Source organism: Eulemur rufifrons, chromosome 1 (genome assembly GCF_041146395.1).
Source record: "Eulemur rufifrons isolate Redbay chromosome 1, OSU_ERuf_1, whole genome shotgun sequence".
Classification (NCBI taxonomy): domain Eukaryota; kingdom Metazoa; phylum Chordata; class Mammalia; order Primates; family Lemuridae; genus Eulemur; species Eulemur rufifrons.
In genome coordinates this window covers 31,811,917-31,836,320 of record NC_090983.1, presented here as the reverse complement: position 1 = coordinate 31,836,320, position 24,404 = coordinate 31,811,917, and the positions used below count along the sequence as shown (strand labels likewise).

At 41.5% G+C, this 24,404-nt stretch overlaps 1 protein-coding gene across 1 annotated transcript in view; it reads left to right on the top strand.

The window, feature by feature from the left end:
- Positions 1-24,404, top strand: part of LOC138395176 (aldehyde oxidase 4) — a 63,315-nt gene that overhangs the window by 8,128 nt on the left and 30,783 nt on the right. The window contains exons 3-16 of the mRNA XM_069487786.1: positions 658-754; positions 3,196-3,304; positions 5,537-5,663; positions 8,639-8,700; positions 11,027-11,110; positions 11,691-11,771; positions 12,912-13,056; positions 13,316-13,408; positions 15,102-15,253; positions 17,297-17,390; positions 18,499-18,608; positions 20,057-20,241; positions 21,670-21,832; positions 23,968-24,060. Of these exons, the coding sequence (XP_069343887.1) occupies positions 658-754; positions 3,196-3,304; positions 5,537-5,663; positions 8,639-8,700; positions 11,027-11,110; positions 11,691-11,771; positions 12,912-13,056; positions 13,316-13,408; positions 15,102-15,253; positions 17,297-17,390; positions 18,499-18,608; positions 20,057-20,241; positions 21,670-21,832; positions 23,968-24,060 (1,595 nt within the window). The remainder of the gene's footprint in view (positions 1-657; positions 755-3,195; positions 3,305-5,536; positions 5,664-8,638; positions 8,701-11,026; positions 11,111-11,690; positions 11,772-12,911; positions 13,057-13,315; positions 13,409-15,101; positions 15,254-17,296; positions 17,391-18,498; positions 18,609-20,056; positions 20,242-21,669; positions 21,833-23,967; positions 24,061-24,404) is intronic.

Below are 24,404 nucleotides of genomic sequence, written 5' to 3'. Positions count from 1 at the left end.
CTGGTTCAGGAGCCACAGTTATTAAATTAATATTCTCTAATCCCGTAAGAAGGTAAAAGCATGACATTGTCCTACCGGGGAAAGTTAAGCCTGGGAGGTGGGGCAGGGATTTTTTTCTAAGTCCTGCACACAAACCACCTCCCACCACCTCTAAAGCAGTAATGTTACACGGGTCCAGAATCCATTGTCCACAGCTCTGAATTCAGCAGGCTTTTTCATAACTCATTTGGATGCAAACCCTGACCTAAGCGGCATGAGGCTCTCTATAGTCTTAGTGTACCCTACTTAGTGTGAATATCTATATAGTTCACTACAGAGATGTTAATGTTTTCGATTACAAGGTGCTGCCCCAGACCCACTGGGAGTGCTATATTATTACTGTCCCAAAATCTAGGAAATTTTTAATTTAGAAATGCACCTGGACCCGAGGTTTTCAGATAAAGCATTGTGTATCTGTAAGGATTTCTTCTCACCTTTCATCATGAACTCATTTATAAGCAAAAAGCTGAAAAATCTCTCTAAGCAAGAAACTGGCCACCTTGGTTCAAGACTCAAGAGAATGTATTGCTTGTTATCAGTATTGGTGGGGGGAACAACGTAAAACCAAAGCAGCCTGGGCTTCTCTGACTCCCTTTTCCTTGACTCCCTTCCTTCAAGTCCGTCTCACGGGCACGAAATATGCCTGTGGAGGAGGAGGCTGCGGTGCCTGCACGGTGATGGTGTCACGATACAACCCCAAGACCAAGACCATCCAGTATCCTTTGTGTGGGTCTGGCCCCTGCTCTGGGCACACCTGGGGTGGGCGTAGCGCTTGCCTCCTCTCCTCCCCTCCTCTCTCCAGGTGTCTCCAGGCCTGCTGTCCCTCAACTTCCTGAACTCCAGATCTTCCCACAGACCCTCTTCCCATCGAAATATATCATCCTGCTTGCCAGTCTCTCAGGGCTGTGTTCTATTACCTTAAAAATACTTCCTTTGCTTTTGAGTCGGAGATTTCAGGGTAAGAGTCAGGTGAGAATGGCTTAATCCAAGAAGCAATAGTCCTAGTGGAAGATTCATGTCTTCAACAACACTAAGAAGAGTTGTTTGCCTGGAGGGGCTAAATGAGACCTTAAGTCACACTGCAGGATTGAGCCACCATCTCCTTGATCTAAAAAACGTAGATTTGCTCAGTGACTGCATGTGGTGGTGAAGGAGGAGCTGTCTAGGATGATTTTCAAGTTTTTGCCTTAGGGGACTGGGTGGTGCGGTTTACAAATTAGGGAACTTGGAAGAGGAGGAGCAGAGGAGGGAGAAGTGGTAAGTTTAGCTGTGGGGTAACTATGGGACACCTAAGAGGGACTGTCCAGCAGGCATCTAGATAGACGGGTCTGTTACTTAGAGAAGAGGTCTCATCCCAAGCTGTAACTTATTGGAAGTTATCAACGTAAATAATAACAATGATAATAAAAAAAATAACATTTATTGAATGCTTATTGTGTGCCAGGTACTATTCAAAGTAGCTCGCATATATTGTTATATTTCAGCCCCCTAAACAACTTCTAGATAAGCATGACTATCATTTACAGTTTTCAAAAGAGGAAACTGAGGCAAGTTAAGCAACTTGCTGGAGGTTTCACGGGCCAAGTCGTGGCAAAGGCAGGTTTTCAGCCAGGCCAGCTGGAAGGCGGAGGAGCCAAAGGAGAGCACATAAGTGCGGGACACTGTGGAGCGGCAGAAAGGGAAATGGGCAAAGAAAGAAGCCCACAAAGGAGCCCAACAGGGGGAGGCCAGAGACGGAGGAGGAACATGGAGAGGAGAAAGTTCCAAGAAGGTAGAAGTGGTGACTAGTGTGAAACACCAAGGCCTGGTCCAGGGCCACCGGAGTGCCCCCAGCGCAGTGTCAGCAGAAAGCCGGGGCTGGCAGTGTGGTCGGTCTGGGAGTGAGTGAGGATGAGGAGGCTGTGGACAGCTCGTGAAGAAACTTGACTGAGGAAGGAGAGAAAGTTGGGCCGTTGGTTTTTGGACATTTTTTAGCACAGCAAACACTTGAATTTATTTCTAAATGTGAGGGATTCAGGGAAATGAGAGGCTATTACAGAAAGGAAGAGAGTGGGGGATCGTTGATGATGGGACACATCCCCTTAGAGACAAGAGAGGATGGCATCTGGAGCATGGCAGGGGAGCAGGCAGGATCCCACACCCTCCGGGCCTTGAGTGGAGGTGAGACACTGCGGACATAAATGAGGGGCCGCAGGCTGAGGGTGCAGAGAGCCCATGCCTCTGTTCCCTGGCTGAGGCGCGTGGGCAAGGGAGCCGTGAGCACTGGGAGAGTCGCTGAGGGAAAAGGGAGAGGGGTAAGATCAAGAGGGAGCAAACCTTAAGGAGGAGGGAATTGCAGAGCATGAAAAACAAAGCTGTACCTGTTGCACGCGGTCACCTGGGGCCCACCCTAGTTCTGCACGCCAAGCACTCTTCCAGGGTCCCGCGCTGGTCAGCCGGGTGGCTTCAGCACTCTATCTGTTCAGGAGAGCCACATTCACGCTCTCAGCCTGGGGAGGAGAGGAGAGGAAATATTCCCCAGGAAAGGAACAATGTCCCATACCTGAAAGGAGAATGAAACTTCGCTCGAGTGGGGACCTGGACCCCATTCCCAACTGGTGACATGAGAACCTGGTGCTAACCGCGTCTGCCACATCATTGACACGTGCGCTAGTGTGGGAGAGACAGTCAAGACAAGGGCACAAAAACAGCACCTTGCACACTGGCCTGCACTGGAATCTCCTGAGGAGCTCTAAAAAGCGACTAACTGATCCCACCCAGGTATTCTGACTTAATCGGCCTAGGGCACAAGCAGAGTATCTGTATTTTTAAAAGTTTTCCACAATTGAGAATCATAGGGCAAAACTACCCGTATAGTTTCCTTATCTTTTTCCCTAGAATGAGAAAACAAAATGGACAATGAGGGTCTCTTGGAGGTCCTACACAAAAGAGTCTTCGTTATTCATTCTTTCTGTTTCTTTCTACCATTCTTCACAAGCCATATGTAAGTCCTTTCTTGGGCACACCCAGAAATTTATGGTTTTATATCTAGTCTGCTCTGTACTCTCAGGGAAATACGGTCTCACGACTCTCCTGAAATAACTGCTCTGACTCCCTGCACTGTGTTGCCCTCTCCATATGATTCCAATGTGTTCTCTTTACCTAATTCCATCATAGCCATTTTCCAGCTACTGCATGCCTGGTGCCCATCTGCTCTCTGTATGGGGCTGCTGTCACCACGGTGGAAGGTGTAGGAAGCATCAAAACCAGGATTCACCCAGTGCAGGTAAGAGCAGAAGGTGGTCTGGACCGGATGTTGGCATCCTCATAGGGATGCACTCCAATTAGGTCAACAACTTCGAACTCCTTTGTGCTTTTAAATTCTCATTTTGTAAGGTTTGGCTTCGTAGCTAGGGGTATGTTCAGAGATCTTTTCAAGATTCTTTCATTGATTGTAATATATCTTAACCCCAAGAGACCTTCTCAGCTCCATCCTTGCCCTAAACTAAAACAAGAACAATCCGGTCTGACAAGAGAAGAAAATGAGACAGGAAATCAGAAGTTTATAGAAGATACTAGTCTTCTATCCCATTTCAAAATTACTTAACTCTAATGGAGAGGCCAATTATGTGTACAAATACTCCCCCAAACGCTTTCCAAGTGTCTAACAAGTAACCGTATGCTACACTACAATAAAACACAAGTAAAACAACAGTGTTTACTAAAGTTTAGAGGACTTTTTAAAGAAATGACAATGTTGTTTTTCTATACTAGAATAGGAACTTCTGCAGGGGGTGAGTTTTAAAGGCAATGTATAGAAAGGAATTTATGAATAGCTATGTTTTCCCTTGAGATTGCTTGTCTCTGAAGGCTATTATTGGAACCTAGAGGCCAAGAGCTTTCTCTGACAATGTGTTACCTTTGATGGGTATTTGTTGATAGTGGAAGGCATTAATTAACTCATTTTACTGTCTAGGTCCTGGTTTCTTTGTGAAATAGAAAGTGTAATTTAGAGGAAAAAGCAAAATGCTCTGGAGTCAGGCTCATGGCAGTTTACCTCAACCCATTAATTGGGTGACTTTTTTACTTTTCTTAGTCTGTAAAATTAGGATGGTAACAGTGTCTACTTTACAGGATGGTGATGAGAGTAAACGAATAGTGTTTATCAGCCATAAGCTTAATGACTTCCTGTTCTCATTAAGCTCTCACCCCACACTTGTCTCATCACCGGCACAGGTATGAAGCACGGCAGGCTGCACTTGTCAGATTTCTTTCTCTCAAATCTTGACAGTGCAGATGCTGGATTTGTTCAGTAGTGCCTGCAATAGGCTTGTACTGGCTTGTGAAAACCGATCATTAAATTTTTAGGAATTGTGCAAGCCAGCCTGTAAACACAGCCATTATTAAAAGTTAAACTCGACCAACTTAACAGTTCAATAATTTATAAAATAATGCTAGCCATGGTGGAAGTATTTATACTAGGAACATTGGCAGAAGATATGAATCAGGGCTTTATTTTTCTGCCAGACTACCAGTTGTTAAAACATTCACCAGCACTTGTACAGCCAGGTTTCTATGCCACACCTGAAACAACTCGCCATCTAACAGGACATCTGACACAGCTGTATTTTCCTCCGCCATTCAAACAGTGTCTGTCCTTATCAGTTGAGCCACAGATGAAGTGTTTGGCTCTTACTTTAGGAGCCATGCTGTTGGAAAAATGTTTATTTGAAAACATTTGAATCACACTCAAGCCAGCCAGTTGAGCACCCTGTGAGAGGCACAGGGCTGACACCTACAGAGGGACCCGCAATCATGTCCCCCGTCTGCATCTGCATGACATAGGCTTTTTGTATAGAGTAGACACAGTAAATTGCCATTTCTCATTCTCTTTTTTATTATGTTTGTTTTGTTGTTTTAAGTGTATAAAGTTTTATGTGCATAAATTAAATATGTGACTAGCACAATACTACTAAATAGCACTACTAAATTTTCAAAGCTTTCATGTAGATTATGTCATTTAATCCATCAAAAATTTTATAATATAGATGGAGAGGGGGGTGACAGTGACTTGCCGGAGAATACGCTAAATGATTTGCAAACATTCATTTATTCTCATAACCATCCTGTAAAATAGATACCATTATCATCCTGATTTTAAAGATAAAGAAAAGTCAAGTAAGTCACCCAATGTCACTCAATTAATGAGGTGTAGTAAGGACCAAAACTCAATGACTCCAGAGCATTTTACTCTAAACTACGCTTCCTATTCCACAGATAAAGAGACCAGGATCTAGTGAATAAAGCGATTTAATTAATACCTGCCAGTAGGCTTTTCTTGAGGGCAAAAATCATATGCATATGATTTTAAGAAACAAAAGTGTTTTTCTTCCAGGGGACGTGTTTACCTTGAAAGTATTTCTGGAAAGCTAAATATATAAGCACCACTGCTTGCTGGTGTTCAAGGTAGGAAAGCAAAAGAGGTTTAAAGCATAAATGATGTGCTACTGTCTCCCAGGAAAGACTTGCCAAGTGCCATGGCACGCAGTGTGGATTCTGCAGCCCGGGGATGGTGATGTCCATCTACACACTGCTAAGGAACCACCCAGAGCCGACCCCTGAGCAGATAACCGAAGCTCTTGGAGGTGAGCCTTCTTGGCCCTCTGTGGGCAGGGCCCAGGGTAGGAAGTGCTCAGGTAACTAGAGAGGGCAGTCCCAGCCCACTGATAGAACCTGTGGCACAGGTTTGAGGCTCTAGGTACCTGGCCAACAGGTAGGCCTCCTTAGTATCTGTTTTGACTCAAGTCCTTTCCAGAAAGAGCTGTCTTTGTTTTAGTAGCAATGATGCCAGGAATTGAGGTATTACTGGTTTCATTACAAAACTTTTTCCCTTAGTGGAGCCCTTTGTCACTCTTCAAAGGCGTTGATATGGGCTGTTTCTAACATTTTTGATACAATCTTTTCCAAATGTAGAAATTTGAGTAATAGGAAATAATGAGATTTTGCTGTTTGTTTTTTAATTAATCTGTTAAAATCATTCATTAACTTTACTTAATAAAATTAATTTTGCAAAGAGAAAAGACCCTCAGATGCTTTACATTTTTATGTTCTGGTTGGGTTCATTGTATGTAATAAGGTGGCAGAGACCATAGACAATTATTAGTTATCACAAATAAGCTTAGTGAGCAATTCAATCTCCTATGACAAAATAGTTATCAGATTTAAATTAACACACTTTTCTACCAAAAAAAGCATGTTAACAAATGCAATTTTCTGTGACAAGTGTACCTACTTTCAAGATAACTCGTCACCGGTTCTTAGAAGAAAGCTGTTAAAGCAAACCTCTGAATAATTCAGGAAAGCTCTTTGTTCCTTTCAATAGACAGACCTAGACAGAAACTCAATTTTATGATGAAAAGGTGCAGAATAAAACTAAGTAAGAATTTGACTTGTGTTGCTATAACTGGTATGTAAATATTCTCTAATATTTTCCCTTATCACTCAACAACTTCTTCACTCAGAATTTTTTGGTTTCTCTTTAAGTGCAATTAAAACTTTGGCCTGTGGTTTCAGTTATAACTTTAACCAAATCTGAATGGTTTTGAATAATGGATAATCTTTGCTCAGTAGCGTAACCCACACTGATGAGGTATTTAGAGCTCTGAAAAGCAGAGACCTTATATTTTGCCATACTTTTTGTTTGTTTGAATATGGACAGGCAATCTTATAGAGATGGGTTATTTCCTTCCAGATTCTACCCTGTAATTCACGTAACAATTGTCAAAAGATGGTGTTGTCAAGTTTGGCTAAATGGATGAAGTAGATTACCTCATTCTAGGTGTAAATAACTTGAAGAGTATATTTTGGTACCCAATCCATTTAATTATTTCTTTTCTAGAATTATAAATGTTAGTCACACTGATAACCTTCATGTTCATAATATCTTAAGAAAAACAATGATATCAATAATATAAAATAAAGTTTAAAGAAATATAATTAGTGTAAGCATATAACTTCTTAAATAGTCAACTGGTATCAATCATTGCTTCACTTAATCTAGTCTTTTCCCTTCAAGGCTAAGGGAGTACAATAAAATTTTTGAATTTCTGTATTCTTTTTCCTTAGAATCAGAAGAATTTCTGTAATGGGTACTATTAGCTTTCCTTTGGTGGGCCTTTAGTGCGGCTTACAGGCTTAGCACTGACTGCGTCTAAGAACAAAAACAAAGCAAAAAGCCCTGACGCTGGCTCACACTAGCCTTTACTGTTTGCTTACAGTTTCATTGCCTCTTAAATGCTTCTACTTCATGCCATTCTAGACATTGCAGTTCCTTCTTCTGCTCTAAAGAAGAATTCTAAATTCACACACTTCTATGTTGTTTCTTCTTAGCAAAAAGAAAAGATAGATTAAGGTGTTAGCAACCATTCAGATGCATGCACTTTTTTCCTAAATTATTCTCATTCTAACTTAAAAAAAAGGAGTCTACATGTTACCCAAGTTTCTACATGACTAAGTTTCCACAACATTTTACTTATAGGTGTTTAAACCTGTCTAATCCTCACATATACATTGTTTCTGAAATTTTTAAACTGTAATTGAGCACAGTTGTACATTTACTTTTTAGTATAAAAATAATTAAAAATTAAGAAAAATGTCTAAAAAAAGACAAGGAAAAACTCATGCATAATTCTGCCACCAAGAGACAACCACTGTCAAATACTTCTGTATTCTTTCAATCTTTTGTGTGTATAAGTTTTGTTGCTTATTTTAAATGCTTGTGACTACTATATGATATATATAATTTTAAATTATACGAACAATTTTAAAGGTGTAACATGAGAATTTTCCCATGTTATTAAAACCTCTTCTTCAATATCATTTATACTGGCTATAAAATTTGAATATATTTTTTTAAAAGACAGTGGTTTCCCTCACCCTTTCCAGCATACTTTGGAATTTTTGACTGATTAAAACAATACCAGGTATTGGAACACCTGGTGTGCTGTTCTGGTGGGGGTTCAATAACACCTAAGTCAAGCCTTGCCTTCTCCAGGAGCTTGAGATCCAATGAGGGAGACACACATAAATACTTATGCTGGAGCATAAATGACCCTGCTCCAGCAGTGGATGATAGGTCTTCAGAAGGATCCAGAAAGTCAGAGGTACAGCTCTGGTTGGGGGGTTACAGCAGACCCCATGGAGAAGGAGGACTGGGGTCTTGAAGAATGGTCCCAGTTCCTCTTCTTGTAAGAGGGCATTTGAAAGAGGAGAGGTTGCATGAGAAAGGCTTGACGATGCGCCACACATGAGACATTATGGGGGTGGCAGGTACACGAGTTAGGATAGGGGCAGGAAATAAGGCAGGAAGGAGAAAAAAAAACTTTATGACATTTCAGGAAGAAAAGATCTATTCTTCACTCAATCTTAGCCAAAAGGAGCAATACCAGGTCTATTCTTGAAGAACGTCTCCCGGGGGAACATTTGTTCCAAAGAACAATCTTGCTGGTTTTAGGGAACAAAGAATCTAATGACTAATACAGTTATTCCACCGAAAACATGAAGCACAGATATGCAATCTATTTCTGTATTATTCCTTAAAACTTCATTGCTTCTTAATCAGGTAATTTGTGCCGCTGCACTGGATACCGACCAATTGTAGAAAGTGGAAAAACTTTCTGTGCGGTAAGTTTTTTAAAAAGAATATTAATTCTATTAACTTTAATATACAAATGAACCTTTGCATAAAATAATCATTGCACTCAATAATCTCTAACCTCACATTGAGCTTTCTAACCACTGAAAGTTGTTAAATGCCCTCTGTTGGTATTTTATTAAATAAACCCTTAGCATCTATCTTGTTATAGCCCTAAATTTGGCACTTTCCTGAAAAGTATAGGATATTGTCCCTGACTTCAAGAAATACATACTCTATTGAAGAAAATAGAACACAGAAATAATAAAAACATAGTTGAAAAGCTACATATTAAAAGCTCAATATATCCATATCCCATGCATATAAATTTTGAAGGAACATGGATTAAAGAGAGTTAATGAGTGGGAAGGAAAGAGACATAGAGGACTTATTGGAGAAGGGGAGTTTTGAGCTTGGTCCTAAAGGAAGTAATAGGAGTGAATGCCTGAAGAGAAGCCAGTAGAAAATTCCAAGTAAGAAAACGCATGGAAGTAGGAAAAAGAAAGCTGTCCAAGATCCAAGTAAGAAATTGATGTGACTGAAACATTGGAGAGTAAAAAGATACTGTTGGGGCTAAGGAATTCAGACTTAACGCTGATAACCACATGGAGACATTGTCTGTTTTCAAGCCAGGGGTAACACGATGAGAGCAGTATTTCAGAAGGAAAATTCTCAGCACTTGTTGGTAGGAAGAACCAGCCTCAGAAGATGTGGTGGGGAGAGAGAGAGAAGGCATGGACCAGTGCAATATCCCAGGCATGAGGAATGACGACGTAGGCAAGTGTGGCATATGCAGGGACAGAAAGATAACTTCCCAGAGGGGCATTGCCAGAATCATAACCCCAGACAGTGAAGGGTATGGAGAGAAAGGAATCCAAGTCACCTGCAAAGTTGAGAGATCCAGGAACAAAACAGGACAAAGACTGTTGGGAAAAAATGATTTAGTGTATGTGAGGGATGGGGGCAGGTAGTTTTGAAACATACTATTTTCAGAAAATTAAATATCAAGAGAAGACATACTTTTGAGGTTTCAGTTGGGGTGTTTTTCCAGCACCTTTTACGGTAAAAATTAATTTTATATAATTTTTCTTGATTAAAAACTACTCAAGGGACATCAGTTCTTTCAAAGTACTGTAAAGTGCTTGAAAAGATGTATTTTTATGCCAGTCATGAAGAACTTCAAGAAGTTTTACAAACTACAGGATGGTTTAACTTAAATAAAGTCCTGGGTAAGGTACTACTTATTTTGAACCATATGAATGGCCGATATCCTGACATTTTTGACCCACAAAAACAGCAACATCTTCATATGATTCAACCTAAAGCCACATGATTATTTTCCTTGAGACAATATACAAAGATATAGATTAAAGATAGATATTTTTACTCTCACTCACGCTGGGTCCCCACATTGAACCACCTATTACACTTATTATAGTTCCTTTACTGTGCAATTTGGATTGTCCCAAAATCCAAATCCCTTCTTTACTCCGTAGAAAATGACCTTACAAGTAAAAATATTGGCGGCCACTTTTGCAGCATTTCTTAAGTGTCAGACACCGTGTTGAACTTTCCTCATATTTAAAAATCTAACAAACGTGTTTGAGATGGATTTTATTATCCTAATTATCCTATGATCCTAATTTAACAAGCTCAAGCCAGCTCACATGTGGGAAAGCAGGAACTAGAACCCAGGTTCCCTTAACTCCATGTACGAAGCACAGTGTCTCCAAATGGCCACAAACCCTTGGGCAGTGTTGCACATTGAAAAGGGCAAACACGAATAATTATTCCGATAGTTACAATAACTGACAGATGGATTCAGGCCAAAACCATCTACTTTGGGTCTTCACGAAATGCCCTGAAAATTAAGGTTAAATGGTTTGGGCTTTAAACCCAAATAGTTCAGAATAACATCCAAATAAACTCAAGTTTTCAGTTTCTTTATATTTGTGTATAGACAGTCTTAAAGGCAGTTTGTCCTCCCAGGACTGGATTCAAGACAGGTGCTATCACACAGTTAAGATAAGAGCAGTCTGTTTGGGCTTTTTAAATCACCACATTATAACTCCACTCCATGTATCTCACTTCCAGTAGGAGACCCTGGCTGGCCAAGCTCTCCCACCTCTCCCTCCTCTGTCCTCCCCTGGGACTTGAGTGACACGTCTGCAAGCCTCTATCATGAGCATGGTTGTACACTCCCTGTAATTTTCTCTAACCGCTCAGTGACAGAGTAGCTTGTTATCCGCCCTGCCAGGTACCCTGGTAAGTGTTTAAAGAATTAAGAATTTGATTTAAACTGCATTACTTCCTAAGGAATCTACTGTTTGCCAAGTGAAAGGGTCAGGAAAATGTTGCCTGGATTCAGAAGAGAGGTCTTTTGCGAATAGACAGGAAAAAGTAAGTATCCGCTTTTTCCACTTCTGTTGGGATTGACTGAGAAAGACCCACATAGATTCAAATTTATTCCAGTTTTCTATTCCTTTCTGTGAGTGAAGTGTAAAATAAGTGAATACCAGACACAAACAGCCTTAAAGAGCTCCAAAAATCAGCCAGCCTGTGACATTCACAAGGCCGATCACCAGAGAAGGCTGTTTTCCTTCAGTACGACTTCCTGTGCCTTCATCTGGGGTTACCAACTCTCCCCCGACCCCACGAGCGCTCTGGGGGACTAAGCAGTGGTGCCCCTTCATGTTCACGGCAAAAAAGAAAATCTACAAATAATATCTGAGACCCAGCACAGAAGTTTAAAACCCAATTTCTGATGCCAAAGGAAGAAAACCAGAGTCCAAAGTATCTACTGGGGAAACCATCCCGTGGTCCTGGAGGGTGGGAAGAATCCCATTCGGGGGTGCCCTGTGCCTCTCCATTTTGTGTGGGGTGTGAGAGGTAGAGGCCCTGACTCCGGAGTCCCATACTTAATGATTTCTGCACCTTTCACAGTAACTCTGAAGTTCTGTCTGTATTTTGTTTTGTTGAGATATGTACCAAACTGTACAATGAAGATGAATTCCAGCCCTTCGATCCGTCCCAGGAGCCTATATTCCCTCCTGAGCTGATAGTAAGAAATTTCACTTTTGTTTTCTCATAACAGGATGTGGTATATGCCTTTTGTATTACACTGTGGAATTATCTAGTTTTAGACATTAAAAGTTGGAAATGTGTCCAGCACAATCGTGGAGAAATAGCCTATGTTTGGGGACCTGTTCAGCTGTCCTGTAAACAGTTCAAAGCAAACAGCTTTGAAGACTGGGGAGGCCAGGACCACAGAGATGCTGTCGTTCAACCCCCTCAGCTGAAGATTCTGAGGTCAGAGTGTCGGTGACTTGCCCAAGGCCACACAGCGACACTATGAGATGTTTTAAAGGCATCTTATCTTGTAAAACTGGTGAAGAATCAAATGAAACTTAGAATAATGGAATTGCACTATTCTTACAATTAGCCTCTGTAATTTCAGCTCAGTGTGAGAGAAAGAGGGGAGAGAATAGCATCAATAGTGTGTACGCCCACCGTGCCATTCCACGACCACGCCCTGGAGAGAGCACGGGAGAGAGATCATGCTCCTGGTTTCTCACGGGCTCAGTCCCCATGTACCCCACTGAGTGTGAGAACTTGGACCCTCCAAGTGTGAATCTACTGTTTAAAAATTATATCTATAGGTACAGATATGTATAGATGGAGGTATATATATATGTATATCTATGTATATATATCTACAGAGTTGTAAAAAAAATCAATTTACACTATACCTGGTGAATGACTTAAGGGATTTTTTCAAGGATAATTTTGCCTCTATGCAATTGTTTTCCTATAAAAAACCCTAATCCCCAAGCTGAGTCTCCTCTGAGTCATTGCGAGGGCAGAACTAGAGCAAGAAGCCTGGCACTGTAATTCCAGGCTGACCTTTCGTTAAACCAGGCTGCTCCCTCTTCACACACTCACTTCACAAACACAAATAGATTTTACCCTATGTCCAGTTGTGGATGGATGTTTATCATGATGTTTACTCAGTGGTGCCCACATGGATCTTGTCATTCGGGGTGGTCTGAAACAGACCACTCTTTCCTGGTCCCTAAAAGTTGAGTCTCCTCAGAAAGCTACAGTGACCAGCAAGCCACTTGGACACCACAGCAGTGGATCTATTCACGGCTTGTTGTTCAAGAGTCTTGCTTGAAAGCTTGTTGGCTTGGCTTCTCTGCAGAGAATGGCAGAAGATCCGAACAAGAGAAGGCTGACGTTTCAAGGGGAGAGGACTACTTGGATCGCCCCTGTGACCCTGAACGACCTTCTGGAGCTGAGAGCCAGTTTCCCCAAAGCCCCGCTTGTCATGGGGAACACTGCAGTGGGTAGGTGGCTGCCACATGGGTAGTCTTTAGTCTAGACTAGGTAACCTAAACATGTGTGTCTCTTTTTAAACTCTTCATAAATGCAATTCGTTTTTGTTAATCGTGCCTATGGTCCTTCGGAATGCTTTATTGTTTTGTTTTGCAAATGAATCATTTAAGTCACTGTTTTCACTCTAGCTCATTAGTAAGCAACATTTATTAGCATCCATTGTCTTCCTTTTCTAATTTTTCTAATAGTTTAAATGCTTTTCCCCTTCAGGACCCAGCATTAAATTCAGAAATGAGTTCCATCCAGTTTTCATATCTCCACTTGGGCTTTCAGAACTACATTTTGTGAAGACCACAGATGCTGGTAAGCACCTTCTTATTCAAATAACATGTACCCACTGCATGTTGGTGGGCCATTAGCAATCAACCACCTACACTGGGTGAATCTGAGCACTTCATAGCCTATCTGACTTTGTTTATTCATTTATTCATTCAAAGCCATTTACTGAGCACCTACTATGTGTCCTCTCTGCACTTTTTCAAACCGATCCCCTCAGCTGCGTCGCTGAGTACCACATTGCCATAGGCGCTACAAGGGTGTGAAGATGCCACACAGGTCAGCCAGGAATGGAGGGATTGACCGAATAGGAACACGTAAGACGTTTGCTGGTCAGTAGGAAAGGTTCTTGCCACACATACTCCCTCATTCACAAATCTGCTTGAGGCTAAAGTCACACCCACAGACGCTGACACGCTGAAATGTAGCTGTGAACAACAATCTTATTTTTACACTCTTTTCACAATTTACCATGTGCTTTCACATCTCTTATCTTGTGATCCTCAAAACAACCCTGGGAGGTAGACTTAGCTAGTAAGCTCGGTATCTGTCTTATCCTAGAGGGGACACAGAATCAAAGGGCTTAGACAACTTCCCCAAGACCATGCGGCTGTCAGCTAAGTCAGGACTAGGTCCTAGATCTCCATCCTCCTTCCACATAGTGCACTGCATAAGGCTTATCTCACCGGCCACTACCCACACTAAGCCTTTGAATGGATCGCAGGCCTAAACTCCTATAAAATAGGGTTCTCCCAGTGAGCAAACAGAAATCCAGTGGATAATTGACTGCTAACCTCTTTGACCTGCCAATCTTAAGTCAGTCTGCTCGTTCATTTTTCCCCCTTTGGAAAATCTACATCAACAGATTGGCAGGAAGGGATGGAGCAAGGGGAGGCCAGCCAGGTGCAGGAGAGGGCTGGCAGGGCGGTGTGGGGGGCATTGGTTAGGGTGTGATGGGGGTAGAGGGACCGGGGTGGGTGGAGCCTGCAGAACCAGATCAGTGTTTCTCACTCTTTTCTTCATTACCGCCCCTCTAAGGAGCAATAGACGTGGTTTCCCTAAGCATCCCTCCCTGAAGTTTCAATACAACAGATTAACTGTGTATCTGTTTATGTACAGAATGTGTATTGGTGCCTTATATATCTATAAAGAGTGAGATTTTTTCACTGCCTTGGGGGCAGTATTGTCCCCAGTGAGAATGCCTGCGGTAGATGACGTCACCACTGAAATAGTAGCACACCTGCAAAAGAAACTGACCTGAGGTACAGGCAGGTGTCTGTTCTTATCTTTTTGATAAGAGAGCAATAGGAAGAAATGGCTGGGGAAGAAAGGCAGATACGCAATACACATTTTGCAAGTCCATTTCCACTTAGGTTTAATGATCTTTAAAAAATATTATAGGACCATGGCTGGAATTTTCATATTTGATCGATTTATTCAGAAAAGTGAACTGGGAATAAATGAAGTAATGAACACCAGATATCTGTGGCTGCTACAGGCTAAAATGTCTGGCATGGACAACATCTACACGACTGACAAAAAGGATTTGGTACTTAGCATCTGGGAATAAAATAAATTGCCAGAAATATCTTTAATTATCTTTGGGTTTTGTCATTCTAAGTAAATATGAAAAGAGAAGATATATTTTAAAGGGAGTTTCCATGCAACCCTATCCTGTTCCAGTTCCCTGTAAGTTCATAGTCCACTGCTCTATTTTCAGGGGTGACAATCGGTGCGGGATACAGCCTGGCCCAGCTGAACGATGCCTTACGCTTTATCGTTTCCGAGCAACCGAAGGAAAAGACTAAGACCTGTCGAGCTCTCCTGAAGCACCTGAGGACACTTGCAGGAGCCCAGATTAGGAATATGGCCGTATGTTCTCTATTGTCTTATAAAATAAGTCACAGTTATAGGCAGTCACACAGTTCTATTCAGTTTCACAAATATTACTCTGAAGAAGAATCCAAAGTCAATGTTGGCCGGGCGAGGTGGCTCACGCCTGTAATCCTAGCACTCTGGGAGGCCGAGGTGGGCGGATCGTTTGAGCTCAGGAGTTCGAGACCAGCCTGAGCAAGAGCGAGACCCCATCTCTACTAAAATAGAAAGAAATTATATGGACAGCTAAAAATATATACAGAAAAATTTAGCCGGGCATGGTGGCACATGCCTGTAGTCCCAGCTACTCGGGAGGCTGAGACAGGAGGATCGCTTGAGTTCAGGAGTTTGAGGTTGCTGTGAGCTAGGCTGACGCCACGGCACTCACTCTAGCCTGGGCAACAGAGTGAGACTCTGTCTCAAAAAAAAAACAAAAAAAAAAAAACAAAGTCAATGTTGAACATGTCTATACAATATGAGTGTGAGTATGTGTGTGTCCAAGATAAGAGGTTTCACATTGTGTGTATATGTGTGTGTCCAAGGTGAGTGACACATGAGACACTAAGGTTATGGTACTGGAGTCAGAAGATCCTGGACAAGCCCCTTGGACCCCCTTAAGCCACTGTTTCTTCATTTTAAAAATTAAGATCCAGGGTCAGGGGAGGTGTTAGTCAAAGGGTACAAAGTTGTGGTTGGACAGGAGGAATAAGCTTTAGTGATCTATGGCACAATGTGGTGACCACAGTTGATAATAATGTGCTGTATATTTCAATATTGCTGAAAGAGTAGATTTTAAATATTCTCACCACAAAAAAATAAGTATGTGAGGTGATGGATATGTTAATTGGCTTCATTTAATCATTCCATAATATACACATGTATCATAATATCACATCATATCCCACAAATATAGACAATTATTTGTCAATTTAGAATTTTAAAAACAAAAATAAAAACTATGGGGAAAAAAACAGACACACAAAATAAAATTCACCCCAACGGACTGTCTCTAAGGTCCTGTCCAGCTCTAACAGTCTGTAAAATATGTCTTATCCATGGAATAATAAACAAGAGGCTACATTTCCAAAATACTCTTTTATGGCTGGTTCTCCTCTTAGAACTTTGCATCAAGGTCAAATTCTAGACATGTGTATCCCACATGCCCACTCTTGGATCCCCTCAGTTGTCTAGCTTATTGGGGTTTCCTTATTATTTAAGATTTAAGAACAATTGATTTGAACCTCTCCTCATTCCACACATGCTGGGCAGTTCAGCGGGATCTAGGGGCCCAGGGGACACGTCATTTCTCCTGATTGTCCCTGGCCCTGCTGCTGACTCTCAAAACCCACTGTGTATTCGCCTTCTGCATCTTCTGTTCCTTTTCGGAACCATGCTGCTCCTCTCCACATCAGCTTGTCCCTTAAGTCCTCCCGAGGCCCCCACTCTCTCTTCCAGGCCAATGCGTGAAGCAGCCTTTCCTGAAGGCCTGAGGAAACAGGTCTGGTCTCTCCACCCTCCCCCTTGGTGTTGAACGCTCTTCCTTCCCTTTGGCCATACCCGCCCTTCTCCCTAACCTGCCAGCTCCAGCCCCTAATTCCGTTCATTTCCCTTTTTGTCTGTCTTCATAGGCAAACATGCCTCTTGAGAAGTGCGTCTAAACAAAGACAAATGCAGACTACGGTCAATTCTCAAAGAAACTTTTCCTCCTCATTGCACGTGGAAGAGGAATATGTTCTCAAGCTATAAGTTTGGATGGGATCAGGAGTGGGAATCGTGCACAGTATGTTGTCTAATAAGGGAGGGGAACCTGCTGCCTCAAGGCCACATGTGGCCTCCAGATGCCCAAGCTCGGCCCCTCTACCGAATCCAAACTTCACAGAACAAATCCCTTTATTAAAAGAATTTGTTCTGTAAAATTTGGATTCGGTCAAAAGGCCGCACTCAAAGATCCAGAAGACCACATGTGGCCTATGTGTACATAAACTCTTATTTGTCAAGTAACTAACTGTAGCTTTTAAAATGTCATCTTTTCTCATTTAGACTTTAGGAGGACATGTGGTGAGCCGGCCTAATTATTCTGACCTAAACCCTATTTTAGCAGCAGGAAACGCTACCATCAATCTGATATCTAAAGGTAAGACTCCGGAGCCAAGCTTTAGGCATGTCATTTTGAACTTATCACTGTCACTGACGTAGCTCCTGACATGAACTAGGGGCCCAGCGTATCCAATTTAGACTCAGAGGTTGTGTTTCCCTACCACACACCTAAGGGCGAAGCTGTCTCAATTCTCCTGCTCTCCAGATGTTCTGCATCTCTCAGGTCAGATACTTCACTGCACCTGACAATTTTTCTTAAATGTTTGGCCACATGTATGAGCAAATTGCAGTATGAAAGTACTTGAAGAAAAAATTAATGGGAGATATCTCCGTGGTTTTAAAGGTTTATGGCATATTTCATTGCAGAGATTCTTTCATAAAGAGGGCAATTTTTCTTACAGGACTTTTTGTTTTAAACACAATCAAGTTTGTGGGGCATAGTATTCCTTTTCTCTTTATTCAAAAACATCATGAGTTTTGAGGAGGGAAAATGATTTAAACGTGAAGAAATAAAAACAAATACATATTATTCATAGGGCTGCGGATGTAAGATATTTTCTCCTTGGTTAAAATTACATTTAAAAATATTGTGGCTCAAATAAGAGAATATGGTAAAGTGTTTAAGGAAAATACATATATATATGTATATGTATATGTATATGTACAGCTGTGTGCCACATGACATTTCAGTCAACAAACCACATATACAATGGTAGTCCCATAAGATCATAATATCGCATTTTTACTGTACCTTTTCTATGTTTAGCTATGCCCAGATACACAGATACGTATGGCTGTGCTGCAGTTGCCTACAGCATTCAGTACAGTGACACGCTATACAGGTTTGTAGCCTGGAGCCACAGGCTGTACGACATAGCCTAGGTGTGCGGTAGGCTATGCCACTTGGGTTTGTGTAAGGACACTCTACTATGTGCACAAAACAAAAGCACCTAAGGGTGCATTTCTCAGAATGTATCCCCGTCACTAAGTGACCTGTGACTATCAGGAATCCCACCTGTGCCCCTAGATTGAGAACAGCTTCAAAGGTAATGTAAACATAACCTACATACATCATACATCGTGTCACTGGCTGCGTATTGTCCAATCTGATAAGCTCACCCTAATTGAGGTCATTTCTCTGACAGACGGACAACGGCAGATTCCTTTAAATGGCCCTTTCCTGGAGAGATCACCTGAGGCCAACCTGAAGTCGGAAGAGATTGTGCTGTCTGTTTCTATTCCCTACTCCGCTCAGGTGAGGGCCCCCCAGGGAAGCACCCCCACCGCGGCCTGTGCAGCGAGCCGCAGACGGGCTTCAGGGGCAGCGCTGTCCTCTCTGTTCTGAACCAACTGCTTTAGGGAGACTCGCTGGGCTGCTGCACAGGGAGGGGCAGAGTCCCAGGTGACCATTTGATTTGCTTTCGCATCAGGGCCACGTTATGACACTTATGGGCTCTGGGCAATTTTGCCTCTGTGGGTCCCTTCCTCCATAAAAAATTATATATATTAGCATATGTGATTGTGATGGTATACAGATGAATATAAGCCTGGCTGCATTCAGTGTTCTATATACATTACTGTATTCGTTTTTTCTTTTGACTGTAAAAGACATTAAAAGTAAGACATTTCCATGGGCCCCTAAAAGTATCCTGGGCCCTGTCTTTGTACCTAAAGGGTACATCAGCTCTGCAAAAGTAGAACCTTTCATGTGAGTTGAATTTTGGGTTTCAGAGAAATATGCATCTTAGCCAAGATTGAGTAAATCTAAAGTCCACCACATTCGGCTAATTTTTCTATTTTTTGTAGAGATGGTGTCTCACTCTTGCTCAGGCTGATCTTAAACTCCTGACCTCAAGCTATCGTCCCACCTCAGCCTCCCAGAGTGCTAGGATTACAGGCATGAGTCACCACACCTGCCCACCAGTTTTAGTTTAATCAAAAATATTTTATCCTGACATCCCTCCCCCACGCCCACGAAGACGCTGGCCACACAGAGAGGCTTTCCCACGCCATGGCAGTAATGTTCCACACTAATAATGCTAGTCAACCTACAATGACATGTTTGGACCTAGAAAGAACCTTGGAGACCATCTGGTCCAGTGGTTTTCAAGCTTTTTCTTTTTTTTAGTAGTATAATGCCTTATTCAATGAAATGTACATAGAACACCAAACTAAAAGACATAAAAGTGAAGCTGTGGTAGTTCAATCTCAGAGGCATCCTGTCTCCCAGTCTTCCCCTCATCCCACTCAGCAGCCCCAAAGGAACCGTCTCATCAAAACCAACCTCCTCATTTTAAAGAAAATTAAGGCCCAACAGTTTAAGTCCCTTGCCCAAGGCCACATGTGAGGATTAGGAGTTGAAAGGCAGAGAGCTTGGCAGGTAAGCACAGACTCCGGAGCCAGAGAGCTTAGGTTTGACCCCTGGCTCAGCCACTTACTGTGTGACCTTGTACGAGTTACTTAACCTCTCAGTGTCCTCATTATAAATTGGAAATGAGTGCAGTTGGTGTAAGGATTAAGTATTGGTACGTACAAAGCACATAGGGAGCACTCACATAGTCAACACCACGGGCAGTAACAGTGCCTATGTGATAACTTGTATCATTGACGTATCCTTTTCATTATAAATAATCATCGAAGTGTTGCTGTCTAGCAGACAGTGGAGATAAGTGCTAAATGTTCTGAGTGGTTTTCTATCCCCAGTGGCACTTTGTGTCAGGACTCCGGCTGGCCCAACGTCAGGAGAATGCCTTTGCCATTGTCAGTGCCGGGATGAGCGTGAAGTTTGAAGATGGCACAAACGTCATCAAAGAACTTCAAATGTTCTACGGAAGCATTGGCCCCACCGTTGTCTCTGCAAGCCAGAGCTGCAAGCAGCTCACTGGAAGGTATGTCATGGCACGTCCAGGACACGAAACTCAGGCCTTGCTAGGGTTCATTTTTTAATGAAAATAGCACTTGGGGGATTTTTTTCTGATTGTAAAAAAGTATATATGATCATCTAGAAAATTTAAGCTCTGCAGAAAAATATAAAGAAAGTGCAAAGCCACCCAAAAGCCAACCCCTTCAAGGCAGTGATTCTTTTATTGCAGGTTTCTGTAATAAGATTAATGCACAAATTACGTAGTTTGAGTATATCTTATCTTTACATTTTCACTTTTAATCAACCTGCATAATAAGTAAATGTCTCCAATACTGTGTCCTACGGCATCTGAAAATGTTCTTAAACAACATAAAGAAGATGAAATATTCAAAAAGCTTAAATGGCCTGCCTTCTGTCACTGTCATTTTTCCAGCATTTGAATAGTAAGTTTTTAAAATTCTTCCAACTAGTGCTTTTACAATACTTTTATCCACCCATACACAATTGTCAACAATTAAAACTTAACTTGAGTTTCTTTTCAGATACAAAAATAACTCTATGCTTCCAAAACAGTTACATAGAAACTTTTATTTAGGAAATACTTCACAACTATCTTCCATAATTCAGTTATTTGCCAAACATTTATTCAGCAAAGTGCGTGTGCCAGGCATTGGTCCAGTTGCTGGAAATATCACAGTGAACAAGATAGAAAAAGTCCCAGATCCAGGAAGCTTTGGTTTTAGTATTTTTTTTTTTTACCCAACCAAATTATTTGAGGTAAATCAACATTCCCAACCCATGAAGTTAAAAATAATAATAAAAGAGGACTTGGTCGGAAAAATCTGGAAACCAGTGCTTCAGAAACTAACGAAAGTTAGGTTTGTTCTGGGTGGGAACCTGAAAAGTATGTATAGGACGGAATGCGGCTAATGGAAAACTTAGGCTTGTGAAACAATTGCCACAGGAGTCTGGAGAGTCCAGAGGTTGTAAATCTAACTCTGACCACAGACAGCTGCCGAGCGCTGGCATTCCTATCCCCGCTGTTAAGGACAAAGCTACACCCATCCTACATCCCCCATCTCTGCAGGATGAGACCGATGCAGGGGTCCCAGAAACTGGTTGTTTGATTACAGAGGCTGTTCTGGCCCAGTTGCTCACTCCCCACTAAGAAATCCTGTGTAAAACCCAAGACTCCCCTCCCTCATGGTGGATGCTCTTTCGGCCTCCATCCATCTGCACCCAGATGCTCAAAATAAACAGCACTTTGCTGCACCTGAGGCCTCATGTGTCTCCCTCTCGGCTCCGTACCTAACAGAAAGCTAAAGAAATTTTTTGAGGATACTTTGTCTAGACTTCATAGGTGGACACAGACTGCTCTCCACCTTTCCTTGCCGTATCAGTTTGGCATCTGTCTTTGCCTCTTTCGGGAGATGTTTACATTCTTTCCTGCTAGGCAATGGGATGACCGAATGCTGAGTGACGCCTGCCGCTGGGTCCTGGATGAGCTTTACATTCCGCCAGCAGCGAAGGGCGGCATGGTGGAATACAAGCGAACCCTCATCATCAGCTTACTCTTCAAATTCTACCTCAAAGTGAGGCAAGGACTGAATAAAATGGTAAATGGCTTCTCTGTTAATCTTGGTGCCTTGACATTCCGGGCATGAGTCTGCACCTGGAAGACTTCCCCTGCCTGGTTATGATTATGCATTGAGGGTGCCTGGGCCGGCCCCTCGGGGGAGGGGGACTGGCCTCCAACTCCTCCTCCTGGGCCTGCTTTGTTGCTGTCCCACCCTCTCCCCTCCTTCACGCCTGGGCTGAGAAGGGGACAACCTTGTTATTCCATTTGCCCTCTAATCCGCATGACAAAGGCTAATATGCAATACCAGGCTGACCTACAGTATTGAAAAGCCTTTTCTGTAAGCAAACTTTAAAATCTTTTCATTTACCAAAGAAAATTTTCTTATGAAAATAATACTTTAATATTTAGAAAATGAGAATACCCAAAAAGGAGGAGAAAATCTTTTGTATTTCCATTACCCATAGATAACTACTATGAATATTTTGGTGTGTATCCTTCCAAACCCTTCATTATGGACATGTATGTGTATGTATAACTGTTTGGCATAGCTTGTTTATTTCACTTAGTAACATAAACATCTTTCAGTGCCATTAAATATTTTTCAGTAATAACATCAAGACATAATGATTGCATGGCATGTTTATGATTTGATGATTTGATCCATTCCTGATATTTGGGCACTTAAATTGTTTCTAGCTTTGTGTTCACTAGTCTTTTCTTACCTAACCTAGTTTAAAATAAGCAATGTTGGCTGGGCGTGGTGGCTCACGCCTGTAATCCTAGCACTCTGGGAGACCGAGGCGGGAGGATCGCTCAAGGTCAGGAGTTCGAGACCAGCCTGAGTAAGAGCAAGACCCCGTCTCTACTAAAAATAGAAGGAAATTAGCCAGACAACTAAAAATATATAGAAAAAAGCTAGCCGGGCATGGTGGCAGATACCTGTAGTCCCAGCTACTCAGGAGGCTGAGGCAGAAGGATTGCTTGAGCCCAGGAGTTTGAGGTTGCTGTGAGCGAGGCTGACACCACAGCACTCTAGCCTGGACAACAGAGTGAGACTCTACCTCAGTAAATAAATAAATAAATAAGCAGTGTTCCTCAGATATGATCCATGATTGTGAATGTCCCCTTGATAAACCACAAGGTGATCCCAAAATGGCAGACAAATGATTCTACCAACATTTCTTTTATGATTGACAGCTTTGCTCTGTTAGTTCAGTTAGTCATTTTTTATTATTTTATTAACATTCATTATTACCATTTTTATTATATTCTATTATACACTATATACTCTACTATAAATTATATAACTTATTCAGTATATAGATATATAATCAGTAAATATTTAATAGATTGTATATATTCTTAAATATGTTTTTATTTTATATATTATACATTATTATATATTATCTTACATATTACATTCTATTTATTATATATTCTATCATTATAGAAGAATTCAAAATCAGAGAAGCAAAAATTTTTTAAATCAATTGTAATCCAATAATCTTACCACACCCACATTAAAATTTTAGAATACATAATTTTATATCTTTCTATTCTTTTTTTATAAAATATGGAATCATACGGTACATAAATTTTTATAATCCTTTTTCACTTAACTGTATTTCATGAACATTTCTCAATGTCAATAAATACATTCCTACAAAATCATTTTTCATGACTGCAGAATATCATATCTGGATGTATTAATGCCCAGTTTGTCTAGTAATCTCCCTGTCATTGGATATTTATCTTAATTCTAGTTTCTTCACTATGACAAATAATTTGCCATTGAACATCTTTGTAGATTAATCTTTGCCTGCTCTCTCAATTGTTCCTTTGGGATACATGCCCACAAGACTGGCCCAGATTTGAAAACACAGCCTCCACGTAGAAGGGTACATATTTCCACTCATTCAAAAGGAGACCTTGTCATGAAAGGAAGTCTTCACCTCCTGGAAATAACATTTACTTTTCTGGGCACATAAATCGATGCAGTTATTCTACAAATAACTGTTACTAGCCTAGGGAATGCAAGGCTCCAGGCTTTCTCCCAGCAGAATCAGCATCTAAGACCTGGGAAAATAGATTGGATGACTTTGTTTCTATATGTGTTTTTCCAAGGTACTCACTTAGATTGTAAAATTATATGAGAAATAATCTTCTTTTCAGGATCCCCAGAAGTTTCCCGATATCCCAGAAAAGTTCATGAGTGCTCTAGAAGATTTCCCCATAGGAACACCCCAAGGACTCCAGATGTTCCAGGTTGGTGGATAGGGCTTTCTGTGTTTTAATCTGTATATGCATTCAGATGTACGCATTTTGCATACACCTCCCTCTTTTCCATAACTCTATGTTCTATTACTCGTAAAGACAGTGTCTACGAAAGCCAGCCGATGTTGCCTATTGCTGTCCATACATGATTTGCTTGGTGTAGTTTCTGTGCTGTCACTCAAGGCTACACAAGAATTAGATTCTGAATCATTCTTCTCCACTATTTTCAGTTTTGTTGCCTAAAATTTCCTCCTTTTCTTGGCCAATGTCTGTCCTTGCTTTAAAACCTGACTCAAGATTTACTGTCTCTAGAAGCCTTCCCTGTTTTATGACAA